Source organism: Magnolia sinica, chromosome 4, assembly GCF_029962835.1.
Source record: "Magnolia sinica isolate HGM2019 chromosome 4, MsV1, whole genome shotgun sequence".
Lineage (NCBI taxonomy): Eukaryota > Viridiplantae > Streptophyta > Magnoliopsida > Magnoliales > Magnoliaceae > Magnolia > Magnolia sinica.
The window spans coordinates 105,535,685-105,558,761 of record NC_080576.1 but is presented as its reverse complement, the minus strand read 5'-3'; the positions used below and the strand labels follow the sequence as shown (position 1 = coordinate 105,558,761).

Below are 23,077 nucleotides of genomic sequence, written 5' to 3'. Positions count from 1 at the left end.
GCATCTATTTTGATCCTTTGTTCAATTGATCTTCAGCTCTGCAAATGTGTCAATTTGTAAGTTTTTCTTTTCTTTATATGACTGGATTGATAATGTTGTAAAATGGGTTTTGAGAGATTTGTGTAGTTTGGTATTCCCAGTGTTTGATTCAGACGTGTGTGGGCTTTCTTTGGTGCAGACATATATGGGGAAACATGAAGCTCTTTTTTTCCCCCAAGATGGTTAAAGTTTTCAACTGTCAATCATGATGATTGATATCATTGTTATTTGCAGAGTAGTTTGTGAACCTGATGAGGCAACTCGGGACTCGAGTGAGTTGACTTGGCCCAGTCACCAAATGCATGACTGTGTCAAGATGCTCCAAGATTGCATCTGACTCGGGTCTTACTGACTCAATTGAAAACTCCACAAGTCTGCTCGGCCCCATGAGGGGAAGAATATTTATATATTTTTATTTTAGGGAATTTTACAGATAACTACCTACTTAATATAGAATGTACGTTCCTTTACCTTTTCCAAAAAGGTTTTGAATAAGCTACCTCATTAATCTAAGTAACTATCAGTAGAGTATCTTTGCTAGATTAGATTTCTTAATTGCAGCTCAAGTGGGCTACTCAGGGGGGCCACCCTTATGTTTATCTAAAATCCACCCCAATACCCACATGCTTCCTGTTAGACCAAAGGCCAAAAACTCGGCTTCATACAGGTAGACCACACAATTGGAAACAGTGTACAGGACCTCTCACTTTCCTCTTTGTGTGGTCCACTTGAATCATAGATCAGCCTGATTTTTTGGCCATAGACTAACGTAGGATGACACATGCAATGGTTAGAGTGCATCTCACATGAACCCTTACCGGAGGCCGCCCTTGATTTTTTACGGGGCCCAACGTGATGTGTATTTGAAGCCACTCGTAACCATTAGATTTGCAATGCCATGTTAGGTCTAGGACTAAAGGCTCAGGCTAATCTGTAATTGAAGTGGACCAAGCCAAAGGAAACGTTGAGAGAGACATCCACCCTTAATTTTTACAATGCCCTATGTGACGATTGTATAAGACTGCTGCAATCATTAGATCCCAAAGCAAAATTTATGCCTAGGGCCCAAAAATCAGGACCATAGACCATCCGTGATTAATCACTTGGGACCATACCAACAGAAATAGGTCGGAGGATAAGTGTTACCGTATCCATGGTTCCAATCATGTGGTACGCCTAGATCTCATATGGAGTGGAGCTCTGGGCCATGGGGCTAAAGGGTTGACCCACCTAGTGGTCAGGGTAGATTTCATATGAGGTACTCTAGTGATAATTGCTTCGCTATTGAAAAATCTTTTGGGATGTAAATTCTATAATAATTAGGTATTTTCTTTCTTTTCATTTTTTTTTTTTTTTTGTAAAATTCCCGTTGTAATTTATATTTAACTAAAATCAAATTTTGACCACTTAGTGGCCCGTGACAGTTTTTGGGTCCCACTTTGGGTTTTCAGGGCATTGACACAGCAACAGCTAATTGCAGATGATCATCTAAGTTGGTTTGGTTGAAATTGGTGATTAGAGTGGTGATCTAGTACAAATCCTTTCCTTATTTTGGGCAGATTTCCAGAGTAAAGATTGCACCGATCCATGAAAGAACCCATGCTAGATCAAAGCCATCGATCGAGGGAAGAGCCTGTGAAAAATAGATGATAAAACCATTATTACTCTTGCCGTCCATCTTATGTGCCCTTGATCTCTGAATGATATGCATTCGTTGCCCCATCTGCTCTCCACGTGTGCAAGATTTGTTCTGGATCTCTGCTTTAGAGAACTGACCTTATTGCTCTATTTTAAGGACTTTTATTTTTATATGGTTTAAGCCTAGCATACAGTCATTCTATTTGAACTTTCACATAAAGCCAGGTCTTTCTTGCATGGACAATGGAGTTGTGCAAAAGATGGGCCACACCAGAAGGTCGCCTGCTGTGAAGATCAGGCTAACAAATGCTCAGTGACGTGTGGAATTGAGAGCATGAGGTATCCGTTGATTTTGACTGTGGCCAAACTGATAAATGGGCCCAGATGAAATTCAATGTGTTGGGGCCTAGTAGATCCATTCACAAGCTCTGACGTCCCTGCTACAACCTATCCATAGCAGCAGCGCCCAATAGATGAAAACATATGAAGATATCACCCATTGTGATGGAGCTGATGGCAGTGGATCCTTCCAAACACAATCCCGCCCATGTACAGCTAATGCCCATACCACCATGAATGCCAGCATATCAGATAGGTGAAATATCCAAGCCATCCATCAGGTTGACATGTAAGATAATGGTGGTCTATTAGGCATGCAATGATATTAGAAATAAGCTGACTAGTTAGAAAACCACGGCTGATTTTTTTTCAATTGCAGCGTTAATTGCTAATTGACTAGCAGATCAACCTAATTCTTAGTAGACTATTACAAGCACAGGCTTATATAGCAAACCTCGGCTTACAGAACCACACAGGAGAACAGAAACCATAGCAATTTCGCCCGACATGCAGATGCTGGATAAGATGTGGGATAGAAGGGAAAATGACAATCCTCAGGCCACGAGGAAGGGGGGCTTTGCTTGAACAATCATGTAATATTCAATGGCCCAGAATCCATTGACACAGGCAGTATTGTCCTAACCTAATGATGATATTCAAGGAACAAACCCCGTCTCAAACTGATACTGGTTAGGTGGGCCATCATCACGATTGATATATCTCTACTCCACAAAATCAACATCACATGCTTAAAATAATGACTGAGCAAAATCATGGCTGACAATTCGTTTATCACGTGTGGGGTCCAGTTACCTGCACTTGCTCCCACAAAAGCCAAGCAATACATGATAAACTCCATGGATTACATGCTTCCCCTTTCCCCCAAAAATAGCAGAGAAAGATTAAGGAAAACCCCATTCACTCTTTTTAAGTACTAATTTAGACAAGAATACAACAAAATTTACAGCATCGGTCTGAGACAAAAACCGACCATTGGGTAATGGAACTAAACACACTACATTCTCAGTCAGGGGGAGCAAAGAGATGCTAAACAGGAAAAGAAAACTCTTACCTTCATTTGAAACTACTCTTGCCGTGTGTTGATGCGTAAAAGCCGCATTCATCCCACTATTCATTGTAGCTGACTTCAGGGGTTCAGATCCGCCAAGGCGAGACAAAGACGGCTCAGCTTCTATTTTGTTTCCCGCCCTGTATGAAAAGAAACTCAAGGGAAACTAACCAAACCAAATACGCACAGCAAGCTCAGCAGCTGTCCATTAACTTCAAAGTTATACCATGTCGTAATCAAAAGGAGCGAATACAGTTAGAAATGAAGAAAGAAAATGCAAACAAGCCCCCCCAATAAACCAGTAACAATTCTCTATTGCATGTCGTTCCTCTTCACTGAAGCACCGTTGGTAGAAATACACACAAATGTCTGAGGATGGATATCAAATATACATCCCCAACAAAGCAAAGCCACAGTTCACCAAAGAACCCAGAGGCCAAAAGAGACGGTTTCAGTTGATTTGCATTCCTTCTGCATGGTACTTCTCCAGCTCAGCGTCGAGATCTTCTGCAGTCTTCTGCTCACCACGGCCCCTTCCCTGTCCTCGGCCCCCTCTACTGAATCCACGCCCACCCCCTCCACCACCTCGAGGCCGTCCCATAGAGACTCCTCTTCCCTGCAAACCACTGTTTCATTGCACATCAAAAGATATAATCAGGCCCAGATTACGTAAAAGCAAGCAATGGCGAGAGTACAGTTATCACCATTAGATGAAATAACATGCATGCATGAGAACATACCCAGATGGATAAGTGAAATAAGATATATGATGGGTATCATAAATGTAATGCGTTATTTTCAGCATGGTATATGATTTCATCTTTGCTTTTACTGAAGGGGAAACAAAGAAAGAAAGAAAAACTGCCTCGTGAGGCAATGTATTAAACCCCCAATGTTTGTTGAGAGCATCCGACGAGATAGTTGTCATGGGCTTCCTCTACAAAGCCATGGATAAAGTGAAGCCTTGCTATTCATTGTGATTATGAAAACTACAAAGAGTACTGGAGGACGATTGACAAAAGTTAGACGAATCAGCCTCCTCACTACCTTCATGCAGCAGATAATAATATAAAACTGATCCACAATATCTACTACTCTTACTCTAGTAATGTAACATACATGTTCATTATGCACTTAGGGATCGTTATTGCCAAGTTATTTTCATGCTACAAACCATTAATGTCCTTTATTGGTTTCATTATTGTATATGTAAATCCGAGATACTTGTTGCAGATGAAGAGGTTCGTGTTGGGCTAAAACAATGTGATATGGAATTAGAGTCCAACTTAGATATGCAAATAAGAACATTAAATGAAGTGGGTTCACCTCTTTAATTATTAGTCATTACTTATTCATTGAATACATATTTTGTTATTTTCGTGTTCATAGCAATGGATGTTTTCAAGTTTTTTTTAAAAAAATACAATATGAATGTTTTGACAGATCGTCCACTGTTGGAATATATAGACTTTGCTAGGGTAGCTTCTTAGATCCACTTGCATAAAGTACAACTTTCCAAAGATCTCCAGGTAGAAAACTAATATTTGATTACTATTAGGTAATTGTAAAATTATCTTATCAGTGATGTAAAGTGGTGCATTTAACAGTATTACTATTACACACATGGCATAAGGTTCTTTTTCTATATAGCTTATTGGTGGCTTCACCTTGGAGAAAGTGCAAAATCTATCAAAACAATAGCAGTAGAAGTTGAGCCCGACAACTTCCCCTAACAATAAAAGGAACTGGAGATATTTTGCTTCATCCGAAGCAGAGGAATAAGGTTACAGGATAAGACGTTTGATAGCTCATCTACATACACTAAGTTAAATACTACCAAATGCAAAGCGTGCGCCGAACCAGATTAAAGGCGCCTTTTGTACAATAAACTTAGACAACATCTACAATGAAGATAACCCACTTGTACCTTAGTTGAAACAAAAGGAAAAACAGGTAGAAGATAATTAAGAGGGAATCAAGGTACATGATCCAACATTACGTAAATAACAGGAAGAGAGTCGCGACCCAAGAAGAGAAAATGCAGGGGCATTTTCACAACGGGCTCAGGGGTGGGGGGCTCGTGCGAGGCGGTACCCATGTGATTTGGAGCCCACGAGGAGGGTTCGGCCGAGGTCCTAACCCATGAGATGTGGGGCCTGGGCTATGAGATAAAGAGATTGATTCACCATGTTCTAACAATTCGAGCTTTTAGAGCAAGTGGTTAATTGTCCTGCATCAAAGTGGTATTAGAGCGGGAGGTCTCGTGTTCGAGACTCTTCACCGAAGGTGATTAATGCAGGGGCATTTTCACACTGGGCTCGAGTGGGGTTGCCTGTGGAATGCAGGTGCACACGGGGTGGGTGGCCCGTGTGAGGCGGGTGGTTCGTGTGAGACTGTACTCATGTGATTTAGAGCCCAAGAGGAGGGTTCGGCCGAGGTCCTAAGTCTTAACCCATGAGATGAGGGGTCTGGGCTATGAGATAAAGGGATTGATTTGCCATGCTTTAACAATTCAAGCTTTTAGAGCAAGTGGTTAATTGTCATGCATCAAAAGAGTACCAGTAAAATGTGAAAGATGACGACAATTAGAAAGATGACGGCAATGACGACGATGATGATGCACCTGGTCTAACTTCTGGTGTTGCTCAGCACACGAGGATACAACCCTTTATACGGTTCAAGGCCTATAAGCATTGATGGAGCGGAGGGGGTCAGACTTACATATATCGATTCACGATACCACCGGCCAGGAGAGGAGCATCACGGAGAGGCCAAAATCAGTGGCATTAGGGGAGATGGGCACCAATAGGACAACATATGGCTTACAAATATGGATATAACCATAAACAGTTTCAAGAGGCCCTAAGGCACTTTCTTGTCCGGTGGCAACGATGGTCGTGATCAGTCATCATCAATTTTCATTAATACCGTCTTTCCCTCTAGTTATTATGGATATGTAGCACCCGTTCTAGAATCGCAACTAGATGATGATGATATTGAGATTGAGCAGCCACTAGCAGCATGGTTTTCTTTCTGATGGTAACATGATTGGTTAATAACCTTTTTTTTTTGTCTGAACTTTAACATCACATTATCACTTTTCTTTTGAAATGTGACATCACTTTATCACTTAATGACTTATGAATTCACTTTATACTACATGCATCTTATGGACCTATTACTATATTATGGTTGTTTGTGGTAAAATAATTATATAAATATAAATATATAATGGACATATTACTATATTATGGTTGTTTGTGGTAAAATAATTATATAAATATAAATATATAATTGTGTCATGATTAGATTTATGCTCATATAATCTTATTTATATTGAATCATTGTTATTAGATATTTGGAAAATTAAGATAAGAATTTTGTAGTAAGTTTAAGCATTTCAGGTTAATAAAATCATCAAGCAGCCCAAGACAATATTCTTATCAAAGAATGGCCTGTTACACTATCATAAACATGTTTAAAACCATAAAAGAATACATATTTGGAATCCTCACATTTTTCCAATTTTTTAAAGAAAAAATCATATTTTTTGTTCAAAAAAATTCCACCATTACAGCTTGAATGTAACAGTCTCTTGGTTGGCCATATGCAAGCCGTTACAGTTATTGAATACCTTGACAGTAACAGACCCTCACATCATTTCCTCACAAGAGAATCTACTCACCACGACATTGGCACCTCCCACAACAATGGAATAACGAGGACCTAAAAGGACAATAAGAGATTTCATCTCTCGATTAAAAGTACCAAGCCCTAACCTTTCCATAAAACCCGCTTAATAAGAGGAGGCAACCAATCACAACCTATCTCTAACCTTTCCACAAAGCTCCCCGACTCAACAATTTGTTTCAATGCAAGTCCTTGATAATATCTTCTCAAGGGACAGCCCAAATTGATATGAAAGAATTTTCTAGCAAAACAGCAGGGTATTCTTTGACATAGCTCCATGGTCCCCAGCCCCCCAAGAAAACATTCATAGATCGACGCCCCAATGAGCCTAAATGTTTACTTTTGGACACCAATAAATGCCAAAATGCAACTAGGATATTTGTAGGATACTGGATAATGAAATGGTTTGAACCACTTGAAATGGAGGAAATGCACATTATCTATTTCAGGGATCGTTTAGCACACATCATAGTGATGTGTGGATAGAGTCATCTTGATATTTATGATGATTATTCTTGTGCATATCTGGTGTCTGGCATTACATTGACTATCAGTATAAACCTATCTAAATAGTATCAGGTGTTTGGATGACGCATTGTCATGCGATTTATCAATGATAAGATATATAAATTCTACTTTTAAAAATAAGTAGATAATGTATACTAAGTTTTTGTCAGGCCTTCGATCGTAAAACCATGAATCCCACTTATCCAATGGTTAGGCATGACCAGGGGTGAGCTATTTGGGTAAGATGCACTCCCATGACCATGACTCTCTACATACGGATGAGCTGTCGCGATCTAGCCAAAAAGTGGCAACAAATGCAGAACTTTTGCCAAAAGAGGACAGTTCCTCTACCTTTTCTTTTTTAGAACAGGCTTATTTTACAGGTTGTCCATCAGCATTTAAAAAGTCATTCACCTCCCTGTAAAAGTTATTCACCAGAGTATCCACCTGCTTAAGCAATATTGCCTGTACAGGGCCCACTGTGTTGTATATCTGTCATCCAGCCTGTGCATCAAGTAAGCCCCACGCTGATGATGGGATTCCCCAAGAATCAGGCCTATCCAATTATTAGATGCGCCACACCATCTCCAATAGAAAACCACACAAAAAACTCCAAATTCATATGGTGGATCACATGATGGTTGGATTAGCCTGATTTTTGGGGCATCCACCTTTCATGGTAGGGGGATCCTGGGAGACAGATTGATGCCATGAAGAACATGGAAAGTTCCGATCATCGGAAACTCGTGGACCTTTTGGTCTTTCCTGTCTTTTGCTCCAAAACCATTTCCTCTCCATGTACCGGAATCCTCTACAGCACCTGTGCAACACCTAAAACACCCAAGTCTGTGGGCCCACCATGTTGTAAATGTAAATCCACTCTGTCCATCAGATTGTATCCTCAATGTTAGGCCTGAGGACATAAATCAGCTAGATCCACAACTCAGATGGGCCACAATGCATGGAACAATGGGGATGCAATGCCAACCATAGATTGTGTGTAAGGCCACCATGGAGTGTATATTCCATCAAACCCGTTGATCCGGTGTGACTCACCAGAACGAAGAGGATACAAAACTCAGGCTGATATTAAAAACAAAAACAAAAACAAAACAAAAAACAAACAAACACACACTTAGGCAGGCAGGCCATGTGAAATTAGTGTTCTTGGGAGCAATTTTGCATTGTTCCCATTGGTGGTGCCCATATGAGTTTCTTATTGGGCTTATCTTTTGAACTAACAGTTCAAATAATGGTTCTCACCTGATGGATGGAGTGGATTTTACATATACAAATTACAGAACTCGGATGTTTTACACAGTGAGTAAAACATAGACTTCTAGTTTCTTAGATTTTTTTTTCTTCTCTCTCAAGGCCAGCTTCTCTACAAATTTTGTAGAATAAGCTTATTCTACAACATGGGGTGTGAGGCCCACCATGATGTGTGTATGACATCCAATCCATCCATCACATTCACCACCACATTTTCTCCTTAGATCCCAAAACTCAGGCCCATTCACAACTCAGGTGGGCCACATCATGTAAATCATTCCTAAAATCTCTAAAATCACATGGTGTGGGCTGTGGCCAACTTTAGTTTTGGGATGTTTCTTCATCCTGGCATTGCTGCAGTGCCCTTATTCTGAATGAACAAGATGGTGTACACTAAAAATTGTGTGCCTCACAAAAAATCTGGAAGGTTTTAAGGGTGAATGTCCCCGGCCTAAATGTCCCCTGTAGTGAGATCAACCTTGGTTTTGGATTGTGATAATTCTTGGGATACAAGGAAAAGTTTACAGGCGCACTTCATGGACAGATTGGATGTGGGCCATTCATCAAGGTAGGCCTCACATACCCTGTTGTAGAAGAACTACTTTATGGACATGACAAAGAAAGAGCCTACTTTCTCTTATCAAAAGAGGTGTATCCTGATTTATTTATTTTTAAGAAGTAACAGGCTTGTATTAAAAACTAAAAACAGAAAAAGAAACAAAAACAAAGGGACTGCTGAGATAGCAGAGCAGAAAACAACAAAGGGACAGAAAGGAAACTAGCATCCTAAAAACAGCAAATCAAAGCCCTTAAGCGCCGGCACATTAGCAGCCTATTCAATCAAAAGGTTTTTCTCAGAACCCACCTATGCCGATAAAGCAGTTAATTAAACGCCACCAAAAAAAAAAAAAAAAAAAAAGGTGGCATGAAATAGTGTTATTTTGCTAACTACGTTATTAGCATAGCATGTGAAGCGCCTAATGCATAATAAATCCATGCAAGTAACATTATTTTATGCACATAACACTATGACTTGAGCCAAACGGCACCTTGTGTCCATATTAAAATATAAAAGACCACAGTTACAACATGAGGCATCATAACTTATATATTGATAATAAGCCCTCACTCTTCTCATGAGCACTTTAGATTTAAGACCCAAAAAACGGGACAGTGAAACAGAAGGACCCATTCGTGTGCCACTTAAAAATGAGTTCATGCCATTTTATCTAATCACAGTTATATGTACTTGAGGTTTAAAAAAATTAAAATTAAAATGGTAGGTTTAAAAATATAAATACCAGTTTATATAAACCAGTGTTTTAAATAGCGACGTAGACTTCACCCCTCTCAAGGGTGAGGCGTACCGCGTACACTACATGTTACTTCTACGTATTTAGCCAAGGTTGTGCTTGGTTGCACCAATTCATGATATTCAGTCTGCATTAAATTAGACTGATATTTGGTGCAACCAAACACAACCTGAAGTAATAGGAAAAGGAAATGATTAAGGTAAAAAAAGAGCAACTAAACTGATTTAATATTGTTACTTATATTGTTTTACTAAAGGCATTGAAAAAAATAACTAAATTTACTTGAAAATAGATAATTATAACAAATTGTTGAAAACATTAATTGATTTTAATGCTGTAGGGAAAAATAACTTGTAATGTGAGCTACGTAGTGTAGTGTGGTCTGTGTAACCTGTAGTGTATGAAAATTATCATGTAGCATAGGCTACACGCGACTTAAGCTATTTTCATGAGATATGTAGCATTAAAGCTAAGCTACGCTGCGTAGCAAAAGCCACATGCTACACAGCATAGCTATTTAAAAAACTGATATAAACCATTATCTTGAATATGCAATTGATGTTAATTGAAATCAGATGAACTCATTTGTAGGTTTCCAAACATGCACGAAACCTCTGAAGTTGAAACTATTGATTTCAATGTTCATATAAATTTTACCGAAATTTTTCTAAATGTACTCCTTTAATCAATATTTTGTTATATGTACACACCTTCTAGCAATGCTGGTAGGATTTCCAGATGAGCCATTTGCAACCTGAGGGATAGCAGCAGGGGTTACAATATTTGTTCCAACAATCTCTATTTTCATTGGCTTTCCATCAAGCTGCACATTGTTGTATCTCTTAAAGGCTGCTGCAGCATCAGCTCTCCGTGAAAAGACAACTTCTGCCGTTCCCTAAAAGAAAGAATCTTCCTTTAACTACAGCAGCGAAAAAATCTCCCGGGACAAACCAGACAAGGCCAAATTTTATGGATACCTTTGATCTTCCACTCCTATCATAATGGATCGAGTATCGTTTCAGGTCACCAACTTCTGAAAAGAGCTCCTGCAAAGAGTTAAAGAGTTTAGTTAGAAATTCAAATGGCTGGAACATTTTGTGCTTATTGCTTAACTCATTTTTTGCAAACTTAAGCAAACACAGACCTAACTAAGACCATTGAAAGACAAAAGGAGAACTTGTGTCTTTATAGTTATGCAGAACCTAACAGATTATGCATGGAGGACTAAGCTTGGGAATTACATAAACTAGAAAAGAAAGATTTTGCAATGTCCCAGGAACCAGTTTCTGCACAGTAATCCTCTGTGAAACTCCATTTGAAGATTTCTCTTTTATCAACTAAAGAGAAATCTTCTGAACAAGTCAAAATTACAACTACAGTGTGATTCTCATGTCTCTGGACTCTAGGAGTCTAGAAAATAGCAACTCCAAATTTTGCTCATTATCAGCCCTGTGATTACCTTTGAGATGGATGTGTTGTGTCCCATGGAAACTGATAAATGAATTTGGCAAACTCAAGACAACTTGGGTATATCTTGTGTGGGAGTTGAGCTCCTTTGGATATCTGATGAAGTTCTATGAATCGCAAACTATGCACATTGTCGACCTTGCTACACAAGATGAGTTTCGACACCAATTTGTGAGTTGCCCTGCCTCAGCACTCAGCAGCCATCACAATTCATGTTCCCCTTGGGACACATGAAAGCTATAACGAGGTGCGCCAACTCATTAGAGAACACCTTCCTAATGCTACCATGCCAAGTCCGAAAGCACCGTTACGCTTCTGGAGGGGATTGCAGCTAGTGCTGAAACTAGCCAACCACCGTGAGAGCTCCACATGCACAACAGCGCTGGACCACCAAGTGTAAGCCCAAGAGCTACCCATCAGTTTGCATTCATCTGGGTAAGCAAGATACATCTATAAGACGATTGAAGTGGAGCATGTTCAAAGACTTTTGAGGACTATTCCTCTTATCACCTCCATATCCATGAATGGTTTCCAAATGTTATGTTCCCTTAAAAGATTCATGTTGTCAAGAAGAATTAGCATTTGGCACAAGCGCATTCCAATGTTCACAGTTGAACAAATTTAAATTGATATGAGCATTTAATCAATAACAACGAGCTATTAGTATTAAATATATACCAAATCAAAAAATCCGCATCTTCATGAGTTATCCAAGAAAACATTAACTTTCATCCTCTAAAACAACAAAGCCGAATCTTCATGCACAAAGACATAATGTTGCATCCCTTTTCATGTTGAGAAAATGCAGAAGTTTCTTATGCCCAACCACGTGAAGGATAAACCACACGAGTAATGTTGTCAAAATCATTATCATATAGAAAATCCTAATAGGGTTTGAATTGTATCGAATCACAAATCATATAATAAATCATAAGATTTTTTGTGATTTTCTTTTTAAAAAATCTGAACAATATAAATAAATCAGAAAATAAAAATAAAGACTCATCAATCATCCTTTTGACATCAATATGCGCCAAGTAATAACATACCATGATAGTGTTAAACGATTCTTATCTTACCTTTTTTCTCGTCTTTCGAGAAATTTCCCTTAAAAACATAGAAGGATCCTTCAATCATTTATTTTCTTGTTACATTTCTTGAATGTAGGATCACATTGGAAAAGCGGGCATTTGATTCTGTAGACCGACGAGAAAAGATATTTTGATTTCTAACCATCATTCCAAAATACTCAAGTCAACATGGTCGCAACCAACCATAAAAACATTCGAGATAGGTCATACATTAATTTGGTGTTTCGACCAGTTAAGAAATAAGAAATCATTAAAGAAAAGCTCCATGGTTTAGTTGAAGAGAATATATTTCATTTTTTTTTCAAAAGCAATGGGATTAAATATATATTAAAAAGAGAGAGAATACAAAAAACAGAAAGGAAAAGCAAATCTGTTGAGGTAGCAAACAGCCACTAACAGCCTAGAAAACAAAGATCGCAATCTTTCAACCCCTTAACATTGACTGCCCATTCAAACAACAGCCCTTTGGCCCTGGAACCGACTGCATCAGTAGAAGAAGAGTTGTCGTTGAAGCATCTTTCATTTCTCTCTTCCCATACGGACCACCAGATTGCTAAAATGGCCATTCTCCAAATAGTCGTTCTGATTTTTCCTAATTTGAACCCTTGCCATGTCGATAGAAGGTTGAGGGACGAGTCTGGAATGCACCAACTAATCTTGAAACGTTGACAGAAGTTGGCCCAGATTTGGGCAATAAAGGGACAGTGCACCAATAAGTGGTTCACCGATTCTGCTTCTTTCATACAACATAAGCAGGCATTGACGATCTGCATTCCCCTCTTTCTAAGGTTGTCTATAGTTAAAATTCTGTTTTGACCCACCAACCAGCCAAAACAGATGAATTTGGGAGGAGCTGAGTACCTCCAGATGAAGGGGGAAGCAGGGACGGACAGATGTGGTTTTGTAATGATGTGGGAGTAGAAGGACCTGACCGTGAAAGAGCTGGATTTGTCAAGCCTCCAGATAAGTCTGTCAGGCGAGGATTGGAGCGGCATGGCTTTGGAGAAGCAATCGAGGAGTTCCATGTATTCAGAGAGTTCCCAGTCGTGGAGGTTTCTTGAACATCTCACGTCCCAAACTGTTTGGGCAGCAGTAACTGAGAAGCAGTCAGATATGAAAATGTTTTTGACTGGGGCGAGCCGGAAGATGTTTGGAAAGCAAGTTTTCAGCAATTCTTCACCCACACATAGGTCTTCTCAAAATCAGATGGCGGATCCATTGCCGAGCTCGAAACTTATATTCTGGAGGACTGCCTACTTCGACCGAAGAATCCCTTTCCATAAATGGGAGGCCCTGTAGGAAGAGGAATCTTTGGTCCACCAACCACCTGGGGAAGAGCCATATTTTCCTTTGATTATCGAGGTCCAAAGGGCGTCACCTTCAGAACTAACCTCCAGGTCCACTTACCGAGACGGGCTTGATTCATAATTTTCAGGTTTTTTACATTTGCTCTGCCTTCCCGGAAGAGCTTGCAGACTTCTTTCCACTCAGGGAGATGGATCTTCCTCTGATTTTCCTTCCCGTACCACAGGAAGTCTCTTCTAAGGTTGTCGATGGACTGCAACACAGAAGCGGGGCATCTAAACAGGGACATGAAGTACAAAGGAAGATTGGAGAGGGCTGCCTTCATAAGGGTTAGCCGGCCTCCCAAGGATAAGTAACGACATTTCCATCTTGCCAGGTATTTCTAGAATTTGCAGATGATCTTATCCCACAACGATTTTGGGGGAGGGACTATGTAAAGGGGAAGGCCCACAAAAGAAGTAGGAAACGAATCTGTTGGGCATCCAAGGTTAGCAGCAAAGCTGTGGAGATCCTCTGTTGGCACGTTAACACCGAACAATTTTGACTTCGCCATGTTGATTCTTAGCCCAGAAACTGCCTCAAAATAGCGAAGGGTTGTGTGAAGATTTTCGATATAGATCACAGCTGCTTCGGAGAAGATGAGTGTCAAACTGAATGTGGGTAATGGGTGGAGACACCCCTGGCATAGATATTCCTCTCAGGATGCCTTCATCCTGACCTTTACACAACATTTTGGAACGGGCCTCGCCAATTATGAGAAAAAGGGGAGGGGATAGGGGGTTCCCTTGGCGTAGCCCTCTCAAGCTCTTGAAGAAGCCCTTGGGGGAGCCGTTAAGAAGGATTGAAAAGCGAGCTGAACCGATGCAGGATTCGATCCACCTTCTCCACTTGACCCCGAAGCCCATACTGGTGAGCATATATTGGAGAAAGCCCCAGTCAACATGATCGTAGGCCTTGACGATGTCCAGTTTGCAGAAGATGTCCTTTGAACCTGACTTCTGACAGGAGTGGAGGACTTCATTAGCGATGAGGGCACAGTCGATGATCTGTCTGCCCCTGATGAAGGCATTCCGGTTGGCCGAGATTAGCTTCCCAATGACTTTCGATAGATGAGTGGTTAGGACTTTGGCCAGGATTTTGTACGGACTCCCAATCAGGTTGATTAGTCTGAAGTCCAAAAATGAGCTTGCACCGGCCACCTTGGGGATGAGGGCAATGAAAGATGCACCGAGACCTTTCGAAAGTCTGCCTCTGCTGTGAAATTCGTGGATGAAATCTAGGACATCCTGACGGACGACATTCCAAAAAGATTGGAAGAAAATGATCGGGAATCCGACTGGCCCAAGAGATTTGTCTCCTCCCAGTGAGGATCATCCCATGGAACGTTGGGGGGGGGGGGGGGGGGGCTCTAAGCAGAAAAGAAGCCTAATAAAAGACTCAGTGAGCAGAAAAAAACCCAGATGTTATCTGTCTCCAGGAGACTAAGGTCCCTCATTTCAAAAATAATTTGTTGGCCACCCTGTGGAGGGCGAACAACGCGAAGTGGGTATCTCTCAACGCATCCAGAAGCTCGGGAGGCATTCTCTTAGCGTGGAAATCATCAAAGTGGGACCTCCAGTCCTCCTCGATACGAGTCTTCTCGGTGTCGATAATCCTGCAAGATAAGTCCTCCAATTTTCAATGTCTCATTTCTGCTGTATATGGTCCTACTGTTGATTCTGTTAGGTCAGAATTCTGGGACGAATTGACCCATGCTAGACAATCTTTCTCAGGACCATACTGTGTGGTTGGCGATTTCAACGTCATTTGCTCTGCGGAAGAGCACTCCCGTAGGAGAAGGGTCTCTCCAACCATGATATTCTTCTCCAATTGGATCTAGTCCCAAGAACTCACCGACCTCCCATTATCAGGAGCGAAGTTCACTTGGACCAATGGTTGCAGAATCCCCATCCAATCCAGGTTGGACAGGTTTCTTGTATCTCCTGAATGGATCGAGGCCTTCCCTCCAGTCTTTCAAATTGTTCTCCCAAGAACTACTTCAGATCATTGTCCGATGTTGCTTCTGATGGAAGAAGAAAACTGGGGTCCGAAACCATTCAGATTCAACTCTTCCTGGCTCAAAATAGATGGCCCCAATTCCAAGATTGCAGATTGGTGGTCAAGTTTTCAAGTCAAAGGTTTCGTAGGTCATAAGCTCATCTCTAAACTCAGACTTCTCAAGCTAAAATTAAACGAGTGGTTACAGGGGGAGTTCCGTAAGAGAGACAGAATCGGAATCCCTTCTTTCAGAACTCCAACGTATTGATTCAGAGACTGAAGGCAATCCAATTTCGACAAATCTCCTGGGCAGGCGAATCCAAATTATCCAGTCCCTAACGGCCAGTGCATTGGAAGATGAAGCTTCCTAGAAGCTAAAATCAAGAGCCAGATGGATAGTCGAGGGTGACAAAAACACCAAATGAGGGTGACAAAAACACCAAATAGTTTCACAGTATTGCCAACATGCATTCCCGATCCAAGGTTATCTTCAGTATCACTGATAATCAAGTCTACATCGAAGATAAACAGGTAATAGCGGACCTAGCCATCAACCACTTCAAAGCCCTTCTTTCTTCTGAAACCCAACAGACTGGATATCGCTAAAGCTGAGTTCCTTGAATCCCAATTCACAAAAGAAGAGGTTAAGGCAGCAAGAGAATATATATCATTTGAACTCTTCTAAAGAACAAAATAAAATAATGTACCTTTTCTAAATGATTCTTAAAGCCCCCACCAATTTAAAAACATAAAATGAAAGCCAAGTGAAGATTAAAATGGAAGAGAACAAGTATAATTTGAATCATAGGATTCAAGTCATAGAATCATAAGATTCATATAAAAAAGGATTCAAGGTGGGAATAAAATCGTTTTGTTTAAGTTTCGACTCAAATCATAAATCGCAAATCGTACGATGTTGACAACTATGCACACGAGTGGAAGGGTTGGGCTCTAAAAAATTTTAGATCAAAATTGAATGTTCGCAAAAAATGCGTAAATTCTGGAAGTTCCTTGTAAAACTGCAAAACCCTAAAACAGATGATGGAAGGTCTTCTCCATTGGTTACAACTTTTGCCTCGTATTGGCCAGTCCCAAAAATGATACCGGTATCGACCAATTTTATTTTTTTTTGGTCCAAAAATCTTTTAAAAATATTGGAAAAGGAGGGGGAAATGCAAAACAGCATATTCTATCTTTTTGGTGCTGTTAACATGTATTCAATAGTGTATTATTAGACCATTCGTTGATGTTGACCTGCTGAGAGTCAACCAAATGGGCCCAAATCAAACATAAATGAAGCATGATTTGGTAGGTTGTGGCTCATTACATTGAAGTACAACAAAAAGATGGGGGGAAAAATGAAAAACGAAGTGTGATGGTTTACCCCTTCTTTTGATCTTTCCCAAAATAGTCCGTTTTGTTTGATTCTCAAATCCCACACAAATCTTACATTTTGATCCTCAAAATAGACTTAAATCAAATCTAAAATGAGTTTCTAAGCTTCCTTCATTGCATAAATGAAGAATAATAGAAAAAATGAAAGAAATTTGAAAAAAAAAAATAAAAAATCAATGGGACCTTTATGGTTGTATTGACCAATGGCCACTTTTGTGTAAGAGACTGGTTCACCACACATCACATGACCACGGTGCCAATACAGTTACAACACAGCCATATCGTAAATGATATTCATAACCATGCTTTCGTAAGAGATAGGGCTCTCTTGATTAACTCATGATTGAAGGGAATTCTAGGTGTGCCCCATCTTGGGTGGCAGGCTCTAATTCTCTCTTGAAAGCAATATTTTTCGGCAAATCTTCTTTTCTTTCAGTTTGGTCCAAAGGGAAGCTGACTTCCAGTTGATAACTGGGTAAAAGATGGTGTGGCAAGGCAATGTTTGTATGTGGGCCACACTAATGCACTATCTTAATGGATAATGTTCCCCTTACTATCTTAATAGACAATATCCCCCTCATCCACAATCCTGAATATCTTATCCAATTTTCAAAACCATGCTTTGGCCTTAAAAATATGGCTCTCTCCATCACCTCATAATTGAAAGGGATTCTAACTGACTTCAGCAACGGGCACCAGTTCTGTCTCTTGGATGAGATTTTTCTGTAAACAAAGTTAGGAGGCATATCTTGCATTCTTTTTTTCTCTTTCACTTTGATCCTTGGGGAGGGCAACTCTCAGGTTGATAACTGGGCAAAAGATGGTTTCCGCAAGGCAATCATTATATGTGGGTCACACTTATCCAATATTCCACTATCTTAACAGACTGTTTCTTTATAATAAAGCACTGGTCGTCACTTATAATGATAAAAACAATAACAATAAGAACAACAACAATAGCAACATTAATAAGTAATAATAATAATTTTTGTTAGCATCAAAGGCAACTCATTATTCATGGCACCTTGTTTGCGAAAGGACACCCAAAATTGCCTCCATTCCACATTACAATGTGCTAAATCCTTGAAGTGCATGTTGTAGTACTGTGTAAATGGTTAAGAACCTTAATAAAATAAAATAATATAATATTTGACATTTATTCACGAAGAGAATTCTCATAGTTATCATGCAACACCATTGAAAGATTCAAGACCTTCACAGACATTCACAGTGACCAGATTACAATTTCCTATCTTCATCAAACATTTCTTCTAGATGCAAGTGATGCCAATAACCTTCCCAAAGAAATTTCAACTAGGGTATCAGCAATGTTGGATCTTCTTTTCCTTCACATTTTGCTCTTCGAAAAGAGAAGGCGATGACATTTGCCTGCCATGACACCATCCCACTTAAGAAGTTTTGGAGTCTTTTAAAGGATAACCAATGACACCATATTTCATGTCCTTGCTTACAACTTCCAGGCATCAATCAAATTCTGATATGAGATCAAATTCCAATGTGAGACTTTTCCTCCCATTGGATTGTAATGGTTTAATGGAAAAGCTCAACTTCTTACCCTTGGCAACCTGGCTTGCCAAGGACCTCCATCTCCAAAAGATTTCCTCTTGATTGAGCACTCTGAATCGTTCATGTTTTAGCAAGACCTTCCTAATACAATATGTAGGAGAAAGAGAAGCTATTTAAACCTTGAATATAGGATGACAACCCAAAATCTCATTCTATTCCTCAAAAAGAAATAAATAAAAATCAATCTCATTCTTCCTGAGAGAATGCCAAAGACTCTTTGCTCCTCCAAACCATTGGTTCAGAACTTCAAACACAACAGTGAATTCAATCACACTGTCAATTTAAATAAAAAGGAAGGGCCAAATCGTAAAGCCATTTCATAGTATTCATAAGGAGGACAAGTTACCCCATTGAACTTGCATATAATGAGTGAGTTAACCATAAGGCCATGCAACTGACCCCCTTAAAGAGGATGACCAAACAAATCCAATAACTGATATAAATTCAAAGTCTCCCTTTGACTCTTCAGTCCCATTACATCTCTCAGTCAACAATTTGACTGTATCTAAATCTCCAACATTACAAAAAGCACCATTTTCCCTAACCAATATAAATACCTTAAAAGATGTTTCTCCGTTGGATACCGTGCATCAAATGGGCCATCTGAATACTTATCCAGATTGACAAGTCATGCTCAAACACTCGCTCACCAGTTGCTAAACTAGGAACCTAACATGATAAAGACCATATTCATCACATCCACAACTGCCACACTGCAACCAGATTGACTTCGACACCAAGTCCCAAAAACCTTCCATTGTCAAGTCATGCAAAAGAAGTCCAATGATTCAAAGAACCAAATCAGAACTCCAATCACCCTTTCATGATCCAGATTGCATATGCTGATAGCATTCGAATAAACGATCTTCAAAGAATGGAGCTCACAAACAACCAAGGTGTCCCGTATCAGTATCGGTTGGCATAACGGTGCCCTCCGAAACCGATACGGATACGGGGGCATAACGGCGATACGGGGGCGTAACGGCGCAAAAAAAAAAAAAAAATTGCCAAAAAAATATGAAAAAATATGGATTAAATCCGGAATATTCTAAGCATTCCAAATATGCATTCATTTATAAATTGGAACATGTTTATGGTGATGTAACGGTCCACTCTTTGGTGAGAAGTTGTATCGGACTGTCTGATGAATTTATGAACCAGATAACCTGATTTTGACTACAAAATTCATATATTTAATTTTCTAAATATCTAATTTATATACTTAACAATTTGATATCATTTCTCCCAATAGTTCTTTTTAAAAATGAAATTAAATTCAGGTAGATCGCGTTGCTAATTTGGGGCTGACTTGGAGGACCAATCCATGCCCCAAATCAGCCTCAAATTCATGCAATTTATTGGCATTATCCCACTTGCGAATTGGTGGACATTTATTGGATAGTGAATCATGAAAAAAAAAAATCAAAGGGTCCTATTTTAAAAAATAAGCGTCCACAAATTAACAATTAAAACTATTCAAACAATTTGATTTTAGCATTTTGAGTCAGTAATTACAGTCCATAATTTAATTGGTAAATTTTAAGTTAATACATGTCTCGTGTATAATTTTTTAAGGGCCCGAATTAGGTAGGACTCAGATTGTGAAGTGTAGCACACGTGTTAAAGTTTTTTGGACCCCACTCGTGAGGTATGTGTTATATCCACACCGTCCATCCATTTTGCCAAATAATTTTCGGGCATGAGCCCAAAAATGAGGCAGATCCAAAGCTCAGGTGGACCGCACCATAAGAAACAATAATAATTAAACGACTATCATTAAAAATTTATCGGGGCTACAAAAGTTTTGGATCAGGCTGACATGTGTGATTTCCCTTCATCCACGTTAGTGTGACCCTATTAACAGGTTAGACGGAAAATAAACATTATAGTGGACCCTAAGAAATTTTTAATGGTGAGCATTCTATAACCACTGTTTCCTATGTTGTGGTCCACCTGAGATTTGGATCTTGCTAATTTTTTGAATCATAACCTAAAATGACGTGGCAAAATGGATGAACGGCATGGATAAAATACATACGCATGGTGGGGCCCATGTGGCACGTGTAATTATTAAAATGTGCAACGTGCTGCATAACGCGTACCAATCCATTCATTTGACGCGAGCAAGTCCTATGGGTTTGATCATGAGGTATGTGTTATATCTAAACCGTCCATTCATTTGACGAGCTCGTCTTAAGGCTTGACACGAAAAATAATACAGATCTAATTATCAAGTGGACTACACTGCAAAAAGCAGTGGGGTATTGAACGTCTACCATTGAAACCCTTTTTGGGATCACAGAACTTTTGGATCAATATAAAATTTGCTTTTTCTCTTCATTCAGGTCTTTTTGACCTTTTGAATAGATTGGATGGAAAATAAACGTTATGGTGGGCCTACGAATTTTTTAACGGTGAAAATCATCATCTCGTTGCTATTTTTGGTGTGGTCCAGAAGATCTTTGGATACGATTCATTTTTTGGCTAATGCTCTCAAATGATATTTAAAAATAGATGAACGGTGTAGATATAATAAATACATCGTTGTGGAGCCCATGTAACTTTGATCTCCTTTGAACCGTTCGTACAACTCGAAGCTCAAGGAGTGTCAGCGCTCGTCTTAGCATGACACGTACCTACAGCAGCTATACTGGTGTGTGGTACACCAGTCAAACCGCTTCCGATTTCAAAAGGAAAAAACGGGAGAGGAAACCGAAAAGAAAAGGAGGGAGAGAGAGAGAGAGAGAGAGAGAGAGAGAGAGAGGAGGAGGAGGCCTGAGCCGCAGCTGTAGCCGCAGCTGGGCGAGAAGAAGAAGAAGATGAAAAAAAGGTTTTTTTTTCTTCTTTTTTTTTTCATTTTTCTTTAGGGTTATGGACCGTAACGTTCGTTACAGTACCGTAACAACCACTCTGCGCCATAATGGCCGTTACGGTCCTGTAACGACCGTTACGAACCCAAAAAACAAAGGTGCCCCGTTTCGGGGCCGAATCGCGTAACGGTTGATGCCGTTACCGTTACGTATCAGTCGTTACGGCCGAAACGTAACCGATTTGGGATACCTTGCAAACAACAGCCAGCCATGTCCAAACAAAAGGTTGATAAAATCCATAGCGCTTTTGGCACTTCCTTATCATCTAACACGCGTTTGCCTCACAACAAAAAATCAGGGAAGTAAGCAGAAAGATTGGGTTAAAAAAACTACAATCACACCATTAACATTCAAATCTAGTACAATAATAAGCAAGGTATATCGAATCATCCAGGACCATTGCATATTGCCCAATATGAACTGATATCGTCCATAACCAAAATGGCTGTATCGGCCTGTATCGGCCCAGAACAGCCCAATACGGGACGATACAGGATAATCCAACCCAGTATCAGTGGTGAACGATTCTATGGTGTGAATGATTCTATGCGCAAAAGACCAACTCGCAAACCATGATAATAAGATATTCGAAATTCCAGAATCCCCAAATCCAATGATTCAGGAATCAAAAAAGAAAAGAAAATATTACCTTTATGTCCTCGTTCGAGACACCGTAGTCCAAGTTCGAGATATATAGTTTAGTGCCCGTCTCGATCGCAGACGCTCTAACAGCCGGCACCGCAGAAGCTGCCACCTGATCTGCATACATATCATGCTGCCATGCCGATTCCGGTGCTTGAACCAGCTGTTCTCCATACAACGAAAACAAAATTATTTAAAAAAAAACAAAACAAAAGTCAACGAAACAACAAAATTGCCATCACGGATAGATCAAGAACACAAACCCCAGCATCGAGATCAAAAGGAACGACATCGATCCGGATCGGGAACCCTATCCTTACCTTTCCCATAGAATATGGTGTAGACCGGTTCGCCGACCGGTTCGGGGTGCGGCGGGCCGGCCCTGGACCGGATCCTCTTCCCCTGCCCCTGGAATTGCTGGAATTTCCTCCAGATCTCTTATTGTTTTTTATGAGATCGTCGAGGGACATGTCCAAGGCGCTGGACATATTGGAGAGATCTACGGTTTGAAGAAGGAGACTGAAATAGAAGAAGAAGAGAGGGAAAGGCACTAGAGCTAGGTTTTGGGTTAGGGTTTGCCAAGGGGCGAGAGAGAGATAGAGATCAGGAACTAGGGTTAGGGTTTTGGGCGGAGAGAGGAAGGCTGGAGCTTGGGGGTGAGGATTTTCTAAAGAGGTTTTCTACCGTACACTCGGACGTATTGTTATTTTCTACGTCCGACTGTAGCCGTTGGATCTGGGATCGTGTTGCAATGATCGAAACCATCTAGATATGATGGGTCTCACCGTGCATTGATGATGACCAAAAGAATCTTCG

The 23,077-nt window shown here is 40.1% G+C and overlaps 1 protein-coding gene across 1 annotated transcript; it reads right to left on the bottom strand.

Moving 5' to 3' along the window:
* Positions 1-3,265: 3,265 nt before the first annotated feature.
* On the bottom strand, positions 3,266-22,954 carry LOC131243640 (THO complex subunit 4A-like). Its single transcript, XM_058243132.1, has 5 exons — positions 22,582-22,954; positions 22,269-22,424; positions 10,845-10,913; positions 10,578-10,762; positions 3,266-3,711 (listed from the first exon to the last, which is right to left on the bottom strand). The coding sequence occupies exons 1-5, from the start codon at positions 22,747-22,749 to the stop codon at positions 3,537-3,539; spliced, it is 753 nt and encodes a 250-aa protein (XP_058099115.1). The 5' UTR covers positions 22,750-22,954; the 3' UTR covers positions 3,266-3,536.
* Positions 22,955-23,077: the final 123 nt, after the last annotated feature.

Coding starts and splice junctions, on each gene's coding strand:
- LOC131243640 (XM_058243132.1), bottom strand. CDS start 22,749: ATGTCCAGCGCCTTGGACATGTCCCTCGACGATCTCATAAAAAACAAT. Junction 22,425..22,581: donor CACCATATTCTATGGGAAAG/GTAAGGATAGGG, acceptor TATGGAGAACAG/CTGGTTCAAGCACCGGAATC. Junction 10,914..22,268: donor TCTCGAACGAGGACATAAAG/GTAATATTTTCT, acceptor AACTCTTTGCAG/GAGCTCTTTTCAGAAGTTGG.